The following is a 19,040-nucleotide window of genomic DNA, read 5'->3' as shown; positions in this document are numbered from 1 at the left end:
GTTTTGATGGGTCGGACAGGACTGGGGGTCCTTACTTGGTGGGGTCTGGCCTTCTGGGGGTGACTGCTCCGGGAAGGAGTGGAGGGGAGCTGGCCTGGGGCGCTGGGGCCGGGTGTCCTCCGCTTTCCTGGCTGGAGCAGCTGCCCCGGGGTGGGCTGGGTTTTCAGGTGCGGTCTGACTAGTCCGTAAGCCTTTGGGATACTATTTTCCGGCTCATGTGCGGTTGGTTGCAAATGAACGCAGCTGTGCACGTCCCCAGAGACCCTGGGCCGGGCGCCCTCGCTGCGGACGCCGGGGTGCTTGTCCCGGGTACGTGCCGCGGGGCGCGAGCGCTGGGGGCAGTGGGCGGCCTGAATGAACGCACACAGGCAGGTCTTTGGTCGCAGCCGCTGACTCCATGAGTGAGTCACTTCCCCTCCGGCCGGCGTCTCCCGGCGCGCTCCAGGCCCGGGAAGGTCCCGGAGAGAGACCCCGGCGGGAGAAGCCGCGGGGACCGGCCGACATGGCCCGGCCACTCCGCCCCACCCTCCGACCCCCGGGCACCGGCTCGGGCCTCCCGCGCTGGCTCGGGGGCGGGGGCCCCCCGCGGACAGGCCTGGGCGCCGGCGCCGCGGCCTCGGGGGCTCAGCCCCCTGCCCGCGTGCCTCCTGCTGTTCCCGGGGAGGAAGCAGGTAAGGCGTTTCCGTCGGCGGCGCGAGCGGTAAATGAGTAACCGGGATGTGTGACTCGGGTTACTCACCCTGTCGCCCGCCCGGAGGAGGCGACAATGCCGGGCGGAGGTGCGCGCAGCTTTCCGGGCCCGGGCGGGGCGGGGCGTGGCGGGGCGGGGCGGGGCCCCCCGGGCGGCTTGAAATTCGCCCGCTCGCCGTGCCCTCCCCGCGCCCCGACAGCGGCTCCGGGGCCGGGAGTTAGTGGCCCGAGCGCGGCGCACGCGAGCGGCAGGTCCCTGCGCGGTGAGTGGTGGGCGGCGGGGCTCTGCTTTCGGGAACCATGCCCTGCCGGGGAGGCGGCTCGCGCTGGCGGACTCCCCGGCCACCCGCGGGGAGGGTGTGCGGGGAGGGGCGGGGGCCCCGGAGAGGGCGCGCGCCCCCACCCCCAGCCGTCGCAGCCCGCCCCTCGCCCGCGTCCCCGCCGCGCGCAGCCCGCGCCGTGCGCCGCCGGCCACCTGGATGCACCCGGTGGAGGTGATGCGGCCCTGGGGGCGGCGCCCGGCAGGTGCCGCTCCCGCGACGCGCTCCTCCGCAGCCCAGACCCGAGCGGGAAGGGGGTACGGGAGACCTGAAACTCCCCCTTTTCATGGCGGGGGATGGATAAACTTACCCTTTGGAGAATGACTGCTACCGGACCGCCGGAGGTCGGATGGACTCACGGGTATGCCTTGAGCCAGCCGTTCGGGGGTTACCGCATCAGGTGTGCCCCGCAGGCCAGAGGAGCAACTTTACAGTCGGAAACGGCAGGGCACCCCGGGTCGGGGTGGGTCCTTTTACAGTTCTTGTGTGTGGCAACCTGTCCTTGGACGTGGCAGGGCCCAGAGAGGGGCGCCTGGAGCAGCCGCGCTGGTTCCCCGGGAGTCACGGCTTGGCCAGGTGACAGGAGGTCACCAGCCAGCAGCCCTGGGGCCGGCCTGGAACTGACCTGGCTTGGGCCCTCCTCGCCCGAGGTCGGCCCCAGGCGGCTCCTCCGGATTAGAACGGGGCCACTTCCTGGCAGGCAGGTGAGGCGGCCCTGGCCCTTACCTGTGCGGCTTTCCATCCGTCCGTCCGTCTGTCGGCCTCCTTGCTCTGTCTAGCTTGGGGTGTCCCTCTGGCCCCTTTCCCCCTGCTTCTTGTGTCTTCCGGGTTAAGGAGGCCTTTGTTTCCATTCATTGGCTGTACGGTGGCGTTGAGAAGATGTATGATTTCCCTGAATAGAAAGGCTGCCTCAGCCTGGGTCTCCGTGCCCTGCGCAGCCCTCCCCGGGCAGCATTGCCCGCCACCTTGCACTCTGCCCGGCCGCCAGCACTGGGCCCAGCTCCCCTGCTCCTCTGCCAGTCTTCCATTACTTTTTCCCCTTTTCAGAGGCTGAATCCACTTTCTGATTGTCTCCGTATGGAGGCCTCAGGATGGCAGGCTTCTGTAATTCAGCACGGGTGTGTTGGGCACAGATTAGATCCTTAGTTCCAGGACTTCCAGCCCTGGTGGGCATGGAAGGACATTTCGTTGAAACAGATAAGGTGGCTTTTCTTTACATCAGCTTTTGTCCAACTGGACTTTTTTGTTGTCTCTACTGATCATAAAATTAATACGAACTCATTGGAAAAAACCCCACTAATATATAACAGAAAATGAAACTTCCAAATTTTCCTATTCCCTGAAGATAACGCTAAACATTTCTTTCCCTCCCTCCCCATCTGTCTTTCCCCCAAATACAGACACACACACACATTTGCTTTTGAAATATGTTTAGTCAAAAAAAAAAAAACATTTACACACTAATCTATTTACCCAAAGTAACCCACCCGGCTGATTTTTCGTTTAATGGGTTACAATTAAAATAGAACAAAACAGCAACAAAACAAGAAAAAGAAAAAAAAAAAAACACCCGAGGGCTTTTTGATTGTGCAAGTTGGATCCGGCAAGGATGAGCTGACACCAGAGCAAGTCGTGGCTACAGAAGGGAGATAGCAGGTGATGGGAGAAGCTGTTCGCAGGCCCTGGATGCACTCACGTTGAGGAACCGAGCGTGGATTTCAGAGCCTCTGTGCGTCCCCTGCACTGACGACTGGGAGAAAGGGGGGCTGTGGTCTCCCTGTCTCGCGTGGAAACAAAGAGGAGTCCGCAGTAACTAATGATTTTAAACCAGAACAGATGACGCAGGAACAAACAGCCGTTGTCAGGCGGGAGAGGACACTGCAGCACAGACAGCCGGTCGTAAAGCCTCCCCGTTCTGTTTCAAAGGCAAAGACCAGGCGGAGGCACATTTTTGAGATGTTTTGCGGGACCCAAACCCCTGGAAGCACTCACTCGCCAGATTAGCTGGTGCGTTAGGAATGGGGGTGCTGATGGACCTTTGCTGACGCCTAGATTTTGTCAACCTAGGGTGACCTTTGCCTCATTTTGATGCTGGAATCTCTTCCCCGAGTGGGGGAGGGGGTTGCCACCGTTTTTGAACATTCGACGTTGGCCTGTTGTCATCTCGCATCCACCTCCCTGGTGGACCATCCACGCCCCGTTTCACGTGCCCTGGTCTCGTTGGGGAGCAGTGCTCTGAGGGCTGTCTCCCTCCCTCCTTGCTTGTTACCCGTGATAAACGCCTCTGATTTCGTCGCAAGTACTGGCTAACCCCCCCCCCCCCCGGGGATGGACCTGTCCCGTCTGGGAACAGTCGGGGAGCCCCGGCTGCTCACAGCGAAGCCCTGGGAACCTGGGAGCGCAGAACCAGGCTCAGACTTCTCTGGGAGGGCAGGACCTCGGGGCCAGACACGAGGGAGACCCTCCTGTTGTACAGAGAACACGGGGTCCCGCAAGGTGAGAGGAGGCGGTTTCAAGACCCCCACGTCCCTCCAAACGAGGTTAGAAGTGTTTCTAAAATCAGCTCCGAGATGACGTCTGCCTCAGGTGCGGGGGTCACTGAGAATCCGCAGCTTTCCTGGGAGCTCTGCCTCTGGTCAAAGGACACCCAGGGTCATGGCCGCCAGCAGGACCGAGGATGCCCGCGAGTTAGATCAGACCTTTGAGAGACACCGCGTCAGTCAGTGTTTCCATGGCAACCTGCTCTGCCCTGCTCCTCTTCCTCCTTGTGGTCAGGATCCTCGGCTTCTCTCAACTGTCAGTTTCTGGGGTTTGCCCTGGGCCCCTAATTCCTCCCCCAGCCTCTCCCTCTCAGGGGGCGATGCCTCTGGGCAGCTTGTGCAGGAACCTCTCTGCTGCAGGTGTTCTCAGGGGAAGTACATTGAGAGGTGAGAGGCTTCCTTCACTTCCTCCGTGCCTTTGACCTTTCAGTGGTGGTGGTCCTATAATTTATCCCCCACACTCAGGTCCCTCTGCGAGTGAACTGCAGCTCCGACGATTAAGCCAGGACTCCCCAGGCAAACCTGCGTGCGTGGTCACCCCACCTGTAAGCATCCTGAGACAGTCAGTGGGGAACTTTCCAATTAGAGTGTTGGCGGAGAGTAGGGTCTTGCCTCATGCAGGAAAGAACTCAAGAGCAAGGCATGGGAAAGGGAAAGCAGGTTTATTTAGAGAGGCACACCCTCCTTGGGCAGAACGTGGTCCATCTGAGACAGGTGAGAGAGAGAGAGACCGAGAGGTGTAGGGTGTTGGGTTCAAAGTAAAAGCAGGTGCGCCCTCCACAGACAGAGTGCGGGACGTCTCGGAAGGCAGGAGAGAGCAGGACCAGGGGGGGTTTAATCTCATATGCTAATGAGCAGGAGGGTTATTCCATCTACTTTGGGGAGGGGGCGGGGATTTCCAGGAATCGGGCCCCCACCCACTCTTGGACCTGTTAAGGTCAGCCTGGAACTGTCATGGCGCCTGTGGGTGCGCCACGGGGCTCAAGGTCAAATGAAAGTCGAGTCTCCCGCCATCCCGGCTGTAACCAGTTTGTCCCCAGTGGCTGTGTCCTCCCTTCAGTGGTTGTGCCCTGCCTCCTTCCTTCTTGTCTCCAGCGCGTTGTGAAAGTCTGCAGATTTCTCTGCGTGAAGTTGGCTAAACAAAGCCGTGCAGACTTCGGGGCCGGGGCAGGCCAGGCCCAGGCCCGAGAGGGGCTGCTGGGGAGGCTCACAGCCTGGAGGGAGGGAGCGTCTGTGGGCACCAGGGATGCAGGCCGGGCCAGGCGCAGGAAGGAGCCCGAGGTCAGGGCAGCGAGGGGCGAGCGCTAGGCAGGGAAAGAGGCGAGGAAAGCAACCAGGCCTAGCGAGTCGCACTTTCTCTTTGAGGCCAGACAGGATGCCTTCTTGGCAGCCGGGTTTCCTTTTCTGTGAAGTGCGGTTTGGATTCTCTCTGGAAGAGCCTTCCTGACGGCTGCTGCCCCGTGGGAAGGCACTGCTTCCTCTTTCTGACCTCCCAGGACTGCCCTCCGCCCCCCAGCTCCCACCCCAGAGGAGGAGGGAGCAGTCCAGAGGGTCCAGGCTGCAGGGGGCGGCGGCTGCAAGCCAGCACTGCCCTTACAGGGGGACATCGCCCCCCACAGAGACTGGCCCCGCGGGCCTGGACTCTCCACCAGGCCCTACTCCATCTCTTAGTGGACAAGTGAGAAGCAACGAAGGGGGCCGGGGGCTGGGGTGGGGCCCCCGACTGCAGGGCGGTGGCCAGGATGGTTGCATTTCCTGGAAGCCAGACTTCCTCCCAGGCTGGGCTGTCTGTGTAAGTTTGTTGGACGGATGCTGTCAGGGCAAATTCTGACCTAAGATTTCTGCCCACCAATTACAGTTCTCCCCACCCTCTGCTCCCCACCCCGCCAAGCAATTCTGCACACTGGCCGGGCTCCTACAATTCAGCTCGGTTTTGACACTGTCTACCTGGGGATGGAGCCAGACCCCACGGCCTAACCCTAACATTGCTGCTACAAGACTCAGGCAAGCCAAGCTTTCTATTAGAAAAGTCAGCTTGTGCACAAGGGAGGTGGGGGCAAAAAAAAAAAGCACCAGTTCCCTGAGTAGAAGGCGGAGCTCGTCTCACGATCACTGATCATTTCCAGAAATCTCCCATCGTCTCTGATCAGCCTCAGACGCCTCCACGGTGGGCCCCCCGGGAATAGTGAGGGCTTCTGCTGGGAGAGAGAAATGCATTAAGGTTTTCTGCAAGGAATTGTCGGAAAGATAAGGTTAAAATGCATGTCTGAACTTCCTGACTTGTGGCAGCTAAGTATAATCATGCCACAGAGATGAAGTTCATCTTTGATTCCCGCCAGCCTGTTTTTTTGTTTTTTTGTTTATTTGTTTTTTTTGTCTCTGGGGCTCAGGCTCCCAGAGCCTTTGTTCTTTGCTTTGCAAGGCCTGTCTTGCCCAAGACCACTCCTGGTCCTCTCCCCAAATGGCTGTACTCTTGTCTTCCTGTCTTGCAACTATTATAATATTCTTTGATTTTTCAGAATTTGCTTCAAATGGTCAGGATTTAACTGTGTAAGAGCAGTTATCCATCCTTTTCTCCAGAAAGAGGGCTTTGTGCTTTGAGCATGGTGGGCTCCAGTTTTTGTGAGTGGCTGGTGAGGTAGCAGGTTGAGAACCTGACCTGGGGATGGTTGCACCTACCATCTTTGCGACCCCCGGTGAGTCATTGCTTAATTGTGGCTTCACTTTCCTGCTGTGAAGAAGGACTGTGCCCTTCCCACCAGGCTGGCAGGGGAGCAGGGACACGCGCTGGCAGGTACGGTGGCAGGTGCTCAGGGACTGTGGTGACTGAACCAAACCTACCAGGCGAGGGTCTGCTCACCTGCGCGGAGTGAAGCCAGCCTACTGACCCCGGTTGTGGTGAAGGAAAGTACAGTGTTTATTGCAGGCGCCCAGCAAGGAGAACGGGCAGCTAGTGCTGGAGACACTCGGACTCCCCGAGGGGTTCCAGGAAAGCACTTGGAAAGGCCAGGTGAGGGAGGGGGCTGCAGCGTCTGGGACTAGCTCTTGCTCGGTTCTCTGGTTGATGGTGCGGTCGCAGGGTGGTGTCACAGGGCGGGGTCACAGGGTCAACGTTAACAGTCCTCAGGCTCCAGGAGTCTGGGGTTGCTATGTGCTTAAGGTCATCAGGTAGCTAACATCTTCCATCCGGTGGGGGTTTTAGCATCTGTGAGACAACTCAGGAAGCGTGCATCAGATACCGTTACCTGGGAACCTGGGAGAGGAGCTAAGGCAGAGGGTATGGGGAGGGTCTGTGCCTGCTGGGTTGCCCTGTGATTTTATTAACTGAGTTCACCTTCGGTGGGCGCTGAGGCTCAGCTCTGCAGGGATGTGGTCTTAGGGCCAGTGTTCGGATGGCTGAACCCCAGGGAAATAACTGTGGTTACGTCCGCGGAGTGTTTCCTTCCTCTGGCTTTGGGGTGGTAGCAAGGCAGGGCTGGTCCACACCGGCCCCGTCTTTCCTGTCCCTCCACAACAGGCCCCCCGAGAGCTGCTGCCTTTGCCAGGCCCCTCCCTGGAGCTGTCCTCGAGGCCTGCTGGAGGAGAGCGGTGAGGCCGCCCGGTGCGGTCAAGGCCGTGATGGCTGGGAGACCAGGAAGCGAGGACAGGTTTTCTACTGGAGTGTGTGGTGCCAGCCCACGTGGCTCGTCTCTGAAATTAGCCACCCTCCAGGTCACGTATACATACATGTGTGTGGTGTAGGTGTGGGGAGGCCCGCTGGACGGCACTGACCTTCCACAGGTGGGCGTGGCCTTGCCGCCCGTCAGAGTGACCTTGGTTCCTACTGGGGGGCGGTTCACTAGTGTTCAGTTAACTAAAGGAGCCCACTGGCCCGAGGGAGCTCTGATGTCACAGCAGCCCACGGCGGTCAGCAAACCGAAATCCGTCCAAACTGTAAATGCCTGGAGGTTACAAAATCAGAATGCGAAGGGCAGCGATCACGCACGGCCATTTGGGCTTTGTGCTACAGCTCATCATCATCCTTTCTTGGTTTCCACCTCCTCTCTGAAGCCTCTCCCCTGCCCCGCCCCGCCGACCGCTGACTCCAATCCACGTGCGCTCAGATAAACTCTGGAAATGCTCAGTGTGTCCTGCTCACAGACCGTGTGTTGTCGTCCCCCAGGGCCCTGCCTCGGTTGAGAGGATGGCCTCAGCAGGCGCTGAAGCGGAGAAGCCTGGAGAATGCAAGTAAGTCAGACGCCGTCTCTCCTGCAGGCTGTGCGCTTCTCTGTCTTACGGCAGTCGACACCGTTCCGTAACTGTTCTTGCTCACATCCGTTTGTCTTACCAGGTTTCCAGCGCCTTGGAGGTGGGCACTGTCCTGGAGCCAGCTCTAGGTCTCAGGGTGGTACAGAGCGGGTGTCCAGTGTAGGCGTTACCTCTTGATTGCCTTACTGATGGCTAATGTATGACTCATTTTCCCGGGAAATAACTCGTGTTATCACAACAAAGCAAAAATAAATGAGTAAAAATAGAAGTCGGTCCACGACCGACATAATACTCGGCAGAGAAAAGTTGAAAACCTCCCTGCTAAAATCTGGAACAAGATAAGGAAGCCCACTCTCAACACTTCTATTCAAAATAGCCTTGGAAGTCCTAGCCACGGCAATCAGGCAAGAAAAATAAAAGGGATCCAAATAGGAAAAAAAGAGGTAAAATTGTCACCATATGCTGATGACATGATGCTATATATAGAAAACCCTAAAAGCTCCAGACGAAAACTATTAGAGCCGATAAATTCAGTACGGTAGCAGGATACAAGGTTATCATACAGAAATCATTGGCATTTCTTTACACTAACAATAAAATATGAGAAAAGGAAAGTAAAAAAGAATCCTTTTAAAAATCCCATCAGAAAATAAAATACTTAGTAATAAATCTGGGCAAGGAGGTAAGCTTTTGCACAGCCAAGGAAACCATACAACAAAACAAAAAGATAACCTACAGAATGGGGACAAAATACTTGCAAATGATGCAACTGACAAAGGCTTAATTTCCAAACTACACAAACAGCTCATACAACTTAACAAAAAATGAACAACCCAATCAAAAACTGGGCAGAACACTTAAATAGACATTTCTCCAAAGAAGACATTCAGATGGCCAACAGGCACATGAAAAGATGCTCAAAATCGCTAATTATTAGAGGAATGCAAGTCAAAACTATAGTGAGGTGTCACCTCACACCAGTCAGAATGGCCATCCTTCAAAAGTCCACAAATGATAAATGCTGGAGAGGCTGTGGAGAAAAGGGAGCCCTCCTACACTGCTGGTGGGAATGCAGTTTGGTGCAGCCACTGTGGAAAGCAGTACGGAGATTCCTCAAAAGAGTAAGAACAGACTTACCTTATGATCCAGCAATCCCACTCCTGGGCATATATCTGGAGGAAACTCTAATTCAAAAAGACACCTGCACCCCAGTGTTCACAGCAGCACTACTTACAACAGCCAAGACATGGAAACAGCCTAAATGTCCATCAACAGATGACTGGATAAAGAAGCTGTGGTATATTTATGCAATGGAATACTACTCAGCCATAAAAAAGAATGAAATAACGCCATTTGCAGCAACATGGATAGACTCAGAGATGACCACACTTAGTGAAGTAAGTCAGACAGTGAAAGACAGATATCACATGATATCACTTATGTGTAGAATCTAAAATATGATACAAATGAACTTATTTACAAAACAGAAACAGACTCACAGACATAGAGAACAAATGGTTACCAGTGGGTAGAGGGGGTGGGAAGGGATAAATTGGGATTTTGAGATTAGCAGATACTAACGACTATATATAAAATGGATAAACAACAAGGTCCTACTGTATAGCACAGGGAACTCTATTCAATACCTTGTAATGACCTCTAACAAAAAAGGATGTATATATGTATGTATGTGTGGACTTGAGTTGGGGAGCAGCAGGTGACACCCTTAAATGGACAATCTAGCATTTTGATCTTTGACCTTTTTGGTGCTCTTTTGAGTTGTTTCTGGTCAACTTAGAGGAGGGGAGGAGGGAAAGGACAAGGAGGAAGAATGGAGACTGGGAGCCTTTGAGGTGTTGAGTCCCCCCCCCCCCCACCGCCATGTGCCCCCCGTGTCTCCCTGACACGGGGCACTCCTGTGATCGTGCTGGACACTGGTGTTCGTTCACCAGCCTTCTTCTCTCCTGTTTTGGAACAGTGACCTCGTCCAGCTTCGCAACCCAAACATAGCGACAATGAAGGAAGACATCCTGTACCATTTCGGCCTGAGCACCAGCACGCACGACTTCCCAGCGATGTTCGGAGACGTGAAGGTACAAAACTGGGCTTTTGACTCTGGGGGTTTGTCTCGTTTTTACAGAGTGGGTAATTAGGTTTATTTGTTTATTTGTTTGTTTAACGGACGGACTGGGGATTGAACCCAGAACCCGGTGCATGCCAGGCACACACTGTACCACTGAGCTGTCCCCTCCCCCTGGGGATCTGTCTTGAGATGTCCCTCCCGGCAGCTGATATGGGTGGACTGCATCACACAGGGCTGAGGTGATGGAGGACAAGATCATGATGTTATGCGTCCATCAGAGTTTTGCAAATTGTTACTTTTCAAGAACTTGAGCTATTTCAACGGAGTGAGAGAAAACCGTGGCGGATACTGACCACTTGGTTCCTAATTAATAATCTCTTACAAATTTAGTGTCAAGTTGACACAATATAAAGTGAACATCCTAATGCTTCATTGAGAGGTGAGAGAAAAGCAGATTCGAAATGTTTTTTAGAGAAGCGAGGAATGATAAGGAAGGGTAATTAGAGCACGTGGGTTTTTGTGATTTAAGATGCCTGTGGACACTGTTCAGTTAATCACCTTTAATGGTTTATTGTGCTGAATACAGCTTCTAGTCTGTTTTCCTACAAAGCCTGAAGTTCTGCAGTTCTGATTGATTCTGGCCCAGGACTTTTTTTTTTTTTTTGAAGAATAGTTTATAATGTTGTGTCAATTTCTAGCCCAGGACTTTTAAACTGTCTAATCCCCATGGGTAAAAACGGACTCACGTTTAGGCTTCAAAACTGACCCGAGCCAGGGAGACCAGAACCCACTGCCGCCTCGCGGGGTCCTAATGGCCCGAGACTTCTGTGTCTCGTCAGCCATGGAGCTGAGTTGTTTGTGCTGTCGGTTACAAACCGTAGGACGATGTTCCTTGTGTTCTTAATTCGCTCCGTGTTCACTCTTCCATCAAGTTTAAACTATCATTTAATTTTTGTAGAAATTTTCTTTTATATGTTTAGAGACTGATCATCCTTTGATCGTCCAACTCCTTAGAACTGGCTTGTGTCCTTGATTTTCCTCCTGGAAGTTTTCACATGTGGCACGTTGCGGATGAAAGGTTTTACTTTTCTGAGAGCCACGCACCCGCCTCCCATACCTGTGACCTCCCGAGTCCCACGCTGGTTTCCTGGCTCCTTCCACACATTGGCTGGTGAAAGGGTTAGAAGCTAATGTTACAGATGGGCAGGGGGACCCTCATCACACACAGAGGAGCCCCCACCATCTGATTCCAAACCCAGGCTGCCTCCAGTGCGGCGAGCTGCTGTCCCCGTGATGGGCGGAGACCGGGCAGGCAGGGGACCTGGACTCACCCTCCCCGAAAGAGCAAGGGTGCAGGTAACCTGCATCTCGTGGAGCTGACGGCCCCCGCTGGAGCCTCCTGCACTGAGCGGTGACGCCATGAACCTGAGCAAGTGTCAGAAACTCCAGGAGGCTCCACAACGCTCACATCGCCGGCTCCCCAGACGCAGTAGGTCCGGGAGAGGCCAGGGAACGAGACTGCATTTCCAGCCAGTTCTAGGACGTGCTGCCGTAGCTGGTCTGGGGTCCCCCTTTGGGGACTCCTGCTGTACAGATGGCGTGGTGCGTGTGCTGACGGTGGCTCTGTCCTCTGTTATAGTTCGTATGTGTTGGGGGAAGCCCTTCCCGGATGAAAGCTTTCATCAAATACGTGGCGGGGGAGCTGGGCCTGGACCACCCAGGGGCAGACTACCCCAACATCTGCATGGGGACCGACCGCTACACCATGTTCAAAGTCGGACCAGTGCTGTCGGTCAGCGTGAGTACCCATCCCCCGTGGTGGGGCCCCGTCCCCAGGAGAGGCACACACGCACATGCAAACACACGTGCAGAGACACCCAGCCGGCTACCCACGGTGAGGACCCAGGTTGGAGACCTGGGAGGGAAGCCAGGGCCGGGGACCATGTGGCCGGCCACCTCACAGTGGGTTACTACTTCATGCACCTGGCATTTAGCAATGCGTGAACACAGCAATCTCCGGTTTTTCTCGTTTTCTAGTGTGGGCTCCCTTTGTAGGTCGTGATACAAAGAGAGTGCTACCTGGAGCTAAGGCTGTCCCCGAGGCTGAGACAAGGCCCTCTACCCATCTGGTTGGCTGAGATTGGGGAGGGGGGGAGGCGGGCACATCAGCCATCCAGAACGCTGCCTAGAGCCAAGGGGTGTGCAGTCCAGATATTTCGTGGAAGATAGCTTCCCACGTGCCAGACACCGTGACAGACTCTCCAAGGAGAGCCTCTGCCGTGGGAGCAGCACGTGGCTCGTGGCACTGGGAGGGTGGGAGGCGGAGATGCAGAGGGATGGGAGGAAACAGCACAGATAGAATCCTGGAGGCGTCAGCCTCCATCCTGCTGAGCCCCTGGCCAGTTACTCAGTTTGGCTGCAGCAGAGCTCGTGGTGAAAAGGGAAGATTTGTGCAGGGTTTCCAATGGAGGGGGCTGTTTGTTACCTAGCATCAGCGGGCTGCTGCACCCTTGCAGCCGGGGGTCCTCAACTGCGATCCATCTCGCAGGACGTGTGGATCACGTGGGGCCATCTGCTGGACAGGTGTGTGCAAACTTGTGCACTTCCCAAAGTGGTAACGGGTTTTTAAAAGGTCGCTCCGCAGCTCGCCCTCCTTTACCAGCAGCGCGCGCGGAGGCCCTGCCCCGCGCGTGACGCCCGCGTCTCTCCCGGTGGTTCCAGCACGGGATGGGCATCCCCTCCATCGCCATCATGCTGCACGAGCTCATCAAGCTGCTGTACCATGCGCGGTGCTCCGGCGTCACCGCCATCCGCATCGGGACCTCGGGCGGGATAGGTCAGTGTGCGGAGGGCCCTGCCGCGCGTGCAGGGGACCGGGTGGGCAGCGGGGCACTCGGGGTGTCCACCTCGGCTGCCCCCAAGGAGGCTTGTTACCAGCAGGCGTGAAGAGAAGCTCGTTGCCTTATTTCTCTGGTCCAGCTCCCAACCTCAATCCCAGAAGCAGGAGCCCAAAGGCACCAGGCGGTGCATCCGAGCGCGCTCGTGCTGGGGGGCGTTTTGCACGCGCGCCTCCTCTGTTGCTAGAGTCTCTCCTTTCATTCTCTCCAACCCCTCTTCTTTCTCTGCCTTTCTCATTAGCTTTGCTCACTCCTCCTTACTCCTGCAAGGATTTCAAGCACCTTATGAGAAACACTACAGAAAAATCAAAGGGGAGAGACATAACACAAAATTAAGAACAGTATCCTCAAGTTGCCTAAAAAGTCCCCAGTCCTTTTTGTTGTTGTTTGCTCTTAAAAAAAGACAGCAAAGAAAGAATAGGATGCAATGAGAAAGCGAAATGTTAAAAATTGTGTTGAGTTTTTTTGGAGGGGGTGGGTATATAGCTCAGTGGTAGAGTGCGTGCCCGGCATACATGAAGTCCTGGGTTCAATCCTCGGTACCTTCATTAAAACAATAATAAAGAAATGAACCTAATTACCTCCCCCAAACCCAAACAAACAAAAAAAGAATGTGCAATAGAAAAGCAAAATAAACTTAAACAAGCAGAAGAAAATAATAAAGAGCAGAAACCAATTAAATTGAAAACAAAAATAATTTAGAACATCAGTAAAACATAGAGGGTTTTTTTTTTTGTTTGTTTGCTTTTGTTTTCAAATTGTGCTGAGTTTTAAGCCAAACTCCTTGAGGCCAACTTGTTCTACGGAAGTTGTTCTGCTCTCTGACAGCCCAGCTCTGTGCCGGTTTTCTGTTGAAAACTGGGCTCTGGCTTTGCAGGGATTTTACAGTTGATAATCAGAGAGGATTCTGGAGGGAGTCGTGGGCAGAACCTCCCTGTGGATTAGTCCCGGAGGGCGGGGAGCTCTGTCAGGAGCCGGTGACGGCCGGAGCTGGGTTTGGGGTGCATGGCGTTCATTACACCATCCTTGTCCACATTTGTATTGACTTGAAATCCCAAATAGCACAAACGTATGAAACAGGGACCAGTTAACCACATTCCAGTGAGGGAGCGCCAGGCAGTTCGCCACAGCTGGGACTGGAAGACAGGACACAGTCCGCACGGGATGGGAATGCGCCTGGCAATTTCTCTTCCTTTTTTGCACTTTTCTCTTCCATGTTTTCTGTCATCAGAAAAATGGCTGCTGGGAAAAAGGGACCCTTACCTCTTTCTTTTTAGGACAGCACTGGTCCTCAGTGTTTGGCGCGTAGACGGGTCCTGTCCTTTCTGCCCGCGCGTTGCCGCGCCCTCCCAAAGTGGCCAAACACCCGCTTCTTCCTCCAGGTCTGGAGCCTGGCTCTGTGGTCATCACCCGGCAGGCAGTGGACGCCTGCTTCAAGCCGGAGTTCGAGCAGATGGTCCTCAGGAAGCGGGTGGTGCGGAACACGGACCTGGACGAGCGGCTGGTGCGGGAGCTGATGCAGTGCTCAGCGGAGCTGGGCGAGTTCCCCACGGTGGTGGGAAATACCATGTGCACGCTGGACTTCTACGAGGGTGAGAGGGGCCGGCTGGTCTGCTGTCTCGGGGTGGGGTGGGTGGTCTGTGACGCCAAGGACTGCTGTCCCTCACTGCTTCCACCGCCGGCGGTTTGGTGCAGGGCGGGCAGGGCCCCTAGGGCGCAAAGCGTCCCTGCATCTGGTGCGTGGCGCCGTGCAGGGCGGGCATGCCGTCGGGGCTTGCTACGTGCGTGCGGTGAGCGCTCCCAAGTCAACCCTGGCACCCCTCCACCTTCCCCAGGGCAAGCCCGGCTGGACGGCGCCCTCTGCTCCTACACTGAGAAGGACAAGCAGGAGTACCTGCAGGCGGCCTACGCGGCCGGCATCCGCAACATCGAGATGGAGGCCTCGGTCTTCGCCTCCATGTGCAACGCCTGTGGCCTCCGAGGTGGGTGGGCACCTGGGGCCGCAGTCCCTCCTCCCGGGCCCCCACCCGCCGCCCGCGTCTGCTTTGCGCCCACCCCGCCCCCGGGGCGTGTTGCTGGACCGGGCTCATCCCACAGCGCTGGGCGCAGACCTCATGCGACTGTCACGTGGTTGACAGTGTCTCTGCCGAGACCCACGTGCCACCAAGGGATGACCACGGTGCGGGGTCCCGCCTCAGCTCAGGCCGGCCTCCCTGCCGGCTCCACAGTGGATCTGGCCTTCAGAGCTCTTGGGATTTCCGAATTGGGGTTAGTCCACCCCCAGTTCGGAGTCTCACCCGTCAGGGCCCAGCTCTGCCTTCCAGGACCTCTGCCTCCCCGTCTGGCCTCTCGAGGGCCCTGAGCTGGTCTCTCGTTTCAAAGGCAGGGGAGAAGGAGGAGAGAACAGGGTGGGGCGGCCCTCCGCCTTCCCCGCTTCTGCCCCTGTTGGCCTCCACGGTCGGCCCTTCTCCCCGGGGGAAAGGCGCGCGCGCGCGGGGGGGGGCACCAGAGGCGACACCCCTCTGGTCCCGGGGACCCAAGCAGGCCCGGCCCTCCGCACTGACCTGGCTTTCGCGCTTTGCAGCGGCCGTGGTGTGCGTCACGCTCCTCAACCGCCTGGAAGGCGACCAGATCAGCAGCCCCCACGACGTGCTGGCCGAGTACCAGCAGCGGCCCCAGCGGCTGGTGGGCCACTTCATCAAGCAGCACCTCGCGGCGGCCCGAGGCCCCCGCGCCCCCGCGCGGAGCGGTCCTTGTGGCTGCGAATAAAATCAGCGTCGCGTCTCCTCGTGTCCGGCTTCGTGCGCGCTTTGTATGAGGGTTTGCGGGGGGCGGAGAAAGCACACGTGTGTCCAGTTCTAAACTGTACATACATGTAGGGAACTGGGTGCATTTCAGAGGCAAGCAGACCTGCATTGACTCCACAAGAGATCTTTTTTTTGGTTAAAGTTTCTTTGGAGACCCTGCCACCATGTTAGCCTGATTTGGCTTTTCCTGAAGAACGTTCCTCTGAATATTTGAAATATTTCCACGGAAATGAGGCAAAGACTTGTCCGGGGGAAGGGTCGTTAGACTTCACTCTCTAAGCAAGAAGTCAGGTCCACCCCCCGGCGTCGCCCCGCCCCGGCGTCGCCCCGCCCCGGCGTCGCCCCGCCCCGGCGTCGCCCCGCCCCGGCGTCGCCCCGCCCCGGCGTCGCCCCGCCCCGGCGTCGCCCCGCCCCGGCGTCGCCCCGCCCCGGCGTCGCCCCGCCCCGGCGTCGCCCCGCCCCGGCGTCGCCCCGCCCCGGCGTCGCCCCGCCCCGGCGTCGCCCCGCCCCGGCGTCGCCCCGCCCCGGCGTCGCCCCGCCCCGGCGTCGCCCCGCCCCGGCGTCGCCCCGCCCCGGCGTCGCCCCGCCCCGGCGTCGCCCCGCCCCTGGCGCCCCCAGACCCCCGAAACCTGCAGGCCCCGCTCCGTGTAGCTCAGTCCTGGGTCCCCTCGCTGGGAGAGCCGAGGCCGGCAGAAGGGAGAATCCGTGGTGTCCCCTGAGGTCTCCGGTGAGTCTGGCAGCAGCCACGTTTGGGGTGACCCAGGTCCCCCGGCCCGGGCAGTCGGGCCTTGGGGCCTCACTGGCTCCGGTTGCCTCAGTCGACTTCTCGGCCCTTGATCAGCAGCGCGGCAGGTTCTGCTGTTCGGCTCTGTGCTAAGTGTTCGCACTGAGGTTGCGCTCGTGCCGCGTGGCAGCTGGCTCTGACTTTTCGGGGTGCAGGGGAGCCTGTTGGGACTGTGGTCATAAAGCCCCTTCTCCCAGACTCTGAGGCCCCCCCCAGACTGAGAGTGGTAACCCGGTCAGTTCAGGATGTACGGAGCCGAGCACCGTCCAGACGCCGACACCCCCTTCCCTCCTCTGTGCTGGAGGCTGTGGTGTGGACGGGGAATGGCCTGCAGTTTCTCCCTCGGGTCCCAAATGGTCCTCTGGGCACCCCGAATTTGAGGCTGCCCAGGAGGGAGCAGCCTGATGGGCGGAGGTCCGGCTGGAGCCCCCCGGAGGCTGGCAGGTCCTGGAATGTGTGTGTCCGCTGGCCCGCCTGCAGGAGCTGTTCCCAGGCCGAGATCCCTGGGCCCCCAGATTCCCGAGCGCCCCAGACTCCAGGGCTGAGGCTGCCCCCCCCCCCCCGGGTGCGTGTCTGCCCGTCCGTGAGACCCGGGCTGAGGCCCAGACTAGGTCAGTCTCCCCGGAGCCTCCGGCTCACTGAGCTGGGCTGGCCGCTGACGTGTGTGGCCCCTGCAGCCCACGGGTCCTGCCTGGGAGCCAGCGGGCCGTGGACACGGCTGACCCCTGTCCGTGCTGTGGCCAGGCCCCAGGCTGCTGGGCTGAGGATGCGGACGGGCCCAGCGCTGCGGCCTGCGGGGACCGACAGGCTGGTTCCCTTCGCACCCCTCCGTGCAGGTGTGACTAACGGGGTCCCACCTGGTCCAGCAGAGAGAACCCCATGGCTAACAGCATCTGAGGCTTTTTCTTTTGGTAAAGAAGAGGGTGGCACTTAACCTTTATTTACAGGACACTGCGAGATACCAAATTCCACATAGAAATGGGAAACCCTTTGGGAGGACAAGCAAGAAAAGGGCTGGTTCCCTGCACGGTGCCCAGTCTCCCTGCCGCGGCCCCCCACCCTCCATCCCAGAGCCTGCTCACTGACCACCTCCTGGGGAGGGGGCCAGGCTGAGTATCAGGGCCCGTTGGACCAAGTTCTTTTCTCCCTGACATGGAGGCTCCCAGGTGGGCCTGCCTCGCCCTCTGCTGGCCGTGGGATGGAGGGCAGGTCACTGCTCATGTGGCAGCCGGTGTCCCCAACCGCGGCCTCACTGGGGTTGTGGGCCAGTGATGACTCGCAGGAAGGCAGGACGGTGCCCACACTCGGGATGCTTGAACTCTGGTCCTGATGGGATAAAAATAACCACCACCCACATTTCTGCCGGGACATCTGAACGCACAGGACTAGTTTCTGGATGACAGCAGAGCCGACGTCCTCCAATGCGTGTTCCCCGGGTTCCTCAGCATGCCTCCAAAGACCCGACCCTCTCTCCGCCTTCGCCCACCCCGCACCTGGCGGGGGCTGGGGGGGACCTTGGCCGGGTCCGCCTGTCTCTTCCTCCATCCCAGGGAGATTAGTTGGTGTTCAGGCCTCTGAGCACCCTTGTCTCCCTGCCTTTCTGTTCTGGCATTCAGCCTCCTTCTCCGCACCCCCCACCCCAAATATGATATTTATAAGCTGATTTGAGATGCCTTGTGATAGAGGGTCAGGAAAGAGAATTCCGATTTACAGTGATGGATGCCTGAGACACACAGCCCACCCTGCACAGACCAGTCCTGGCACTGGACTCAACATGCATGACCCGTTCTCTGCCGGGCAAGCCTCTGCTTTGCAGAGAATCCCCAGGAATTTCCGGTCTCAGGATGCTTTGATATAAAGACCGTTCTGGTACCTCCGTTGTTTCCTCAGTGGCTTCCAGGGCCAAAGAAATGCCCTAACCTGGGTACGTGCAAGCAAGCATCAGCCTTAAACTCCTTCCCCAGCCTGTCACCTGCAGGGACGCACATGCGGTTTGGTGTCCCAGGCCTCCTGTAAACCCTCGGTGGTAACTCCCGAGGGCACTGGTAACAAGACGCGGCAGGCGGGGTGGGCAGCCGCTGACACTGATTTCCCACAGTAACGGAGGCTGTGCGGCCAAGATCGAGGTGTCGGCAAGGCTGGCGTCTGGGGAGGCCTCTTCCTGGCCTGCAGGCGGCCACCACCTGGCTGTGTCCTCACGCAGCCTTCCCTCTGTGCGCGCGGAGAGAGAGCGATCTCTCGTGTCTCTGCCTCTTATAAGAACACCCGGCCCATCGAAGGCGGGCCCACCCTCATGACCTCATTCAGCCCTAATCACCTCCCTAACGTCGTATCTCCAAGAACAGTCACCTTGGGGGCTGGGGCTCCCCATATGAGTTTTGGCGGGACACAGTTCCACCCACAGCACTCTCCGTCCCTTCCTTGGCTCTCCTGGTGACACAGGTTTCATGGTGGGTCTCCCATTTCCTGATCCCTGTCGAACCAGCAAACCTTGGCTTCTGTGCGTCATGACAGAGGAGAGCTGGGTTCTTTCCTCCGGTTGCCATGGTGACACGTGAACTTTCACGCTGCCCTCTACGCGTCATCCCCTGAGCAGAGAGACATGGAACGGGTGGTCGTCCAGGTAGATGGCCAGGGAGAGGCGATGGTCCTCGTGCCGGAGGATCTGGGA

The 19,040-nt window shown here is 57.6% G+C and overlaps 1 protein-coding gene across 4 annotated transcripts; it reads left to right on the top strand.

The window, feature by feature from the left end:
- Nucleotides 1-828: 828 nt before the first annotated feature.
- Nucleotides 829-15,570, top strand: UPP1 (uridine phosphorylase 1). Of its 4 annotated transcripts, none has more exons than XM_031444990.2 (8): nt 829-953; nt 7,713-7,777; nt 9,777-9,891; nt 11,521-11,679; nt 12,603-12,717; nt 14,161-14,370; nt 14,614-14,760; nt 15,363-15,570. In XM_031444990.2, the coding sequence occupies exons 2-8, from the start codon at nt 7,734-7,736 to the stop codon at nt 15,545-15,547; spliced, it is 975 nt and encodes a 324-aa protein (XP_031300850.1). In that variant the 5' UTR covers nt 829-953; nt 7,713-7,733; the 3' UTR covers nt 15,548-15,570. The 4 variants fall into 4 exon arrangements, with proteins under 4 accessions (XP_031300850.1, XP_064338441.1, XP_064338442.1 ...); XM_064482371.1 differs by lacking the exon at nt 829-953 and adding an exon at nt 1,331-1,714; XM_064482372.1 differs by lacking the exon at nt 829-953 and adding an exon at nt 7,016-7,261.
- The last annotated feature ends 3,470 nt before the right edge of the window (nt 15,571-19,040 follow it).

Source organism: Camelus dromedarius, chromosome 35 (assembly GCF_036321535.1).
Source record: "Camelus dromedarius isolate mCamDro1 chromosome 35, mCamDro1.pat, whole genome shotgun sequence".
Classification (NCBI taxonomy): domain Eukaryota; kingdom Metazoa; phylum Chordata; class Mammalia; order Artiodactyla; family Camelidae; genus Camelus; species Camelus dromedarius.
The sequence above is the reverse complement of the archived record's forward strand: the minus strand, read 5'-3'. Positions and strand labels throughout refer to the sequence as shown.

Bases quoted from the DNA above. Each gene is read 5' to 3' on its own strand.
- UPP1 (XM_064482371.1), top strand. From the start codon at position 1,331: ATGACTGCTACCGGACCGCCGGAGGTCGGATGGACTCACGGGTATGCC. The intron at 7,778-9,776 runs GTAAGTCAGACG...GTTTTGGAACAG, and splicing joins GAGAAGCCTGGAGAATGCAA to TGACCTCGTCCAGCTTCGCA. The intron at 14,761-15,362 runs GTGGGTGGGCAC...CGCGCTTTGCAG, and splicing joins CAACGCCTGTGGCCTCCGAG to CGGCCGTGGTGTGCGTCACG.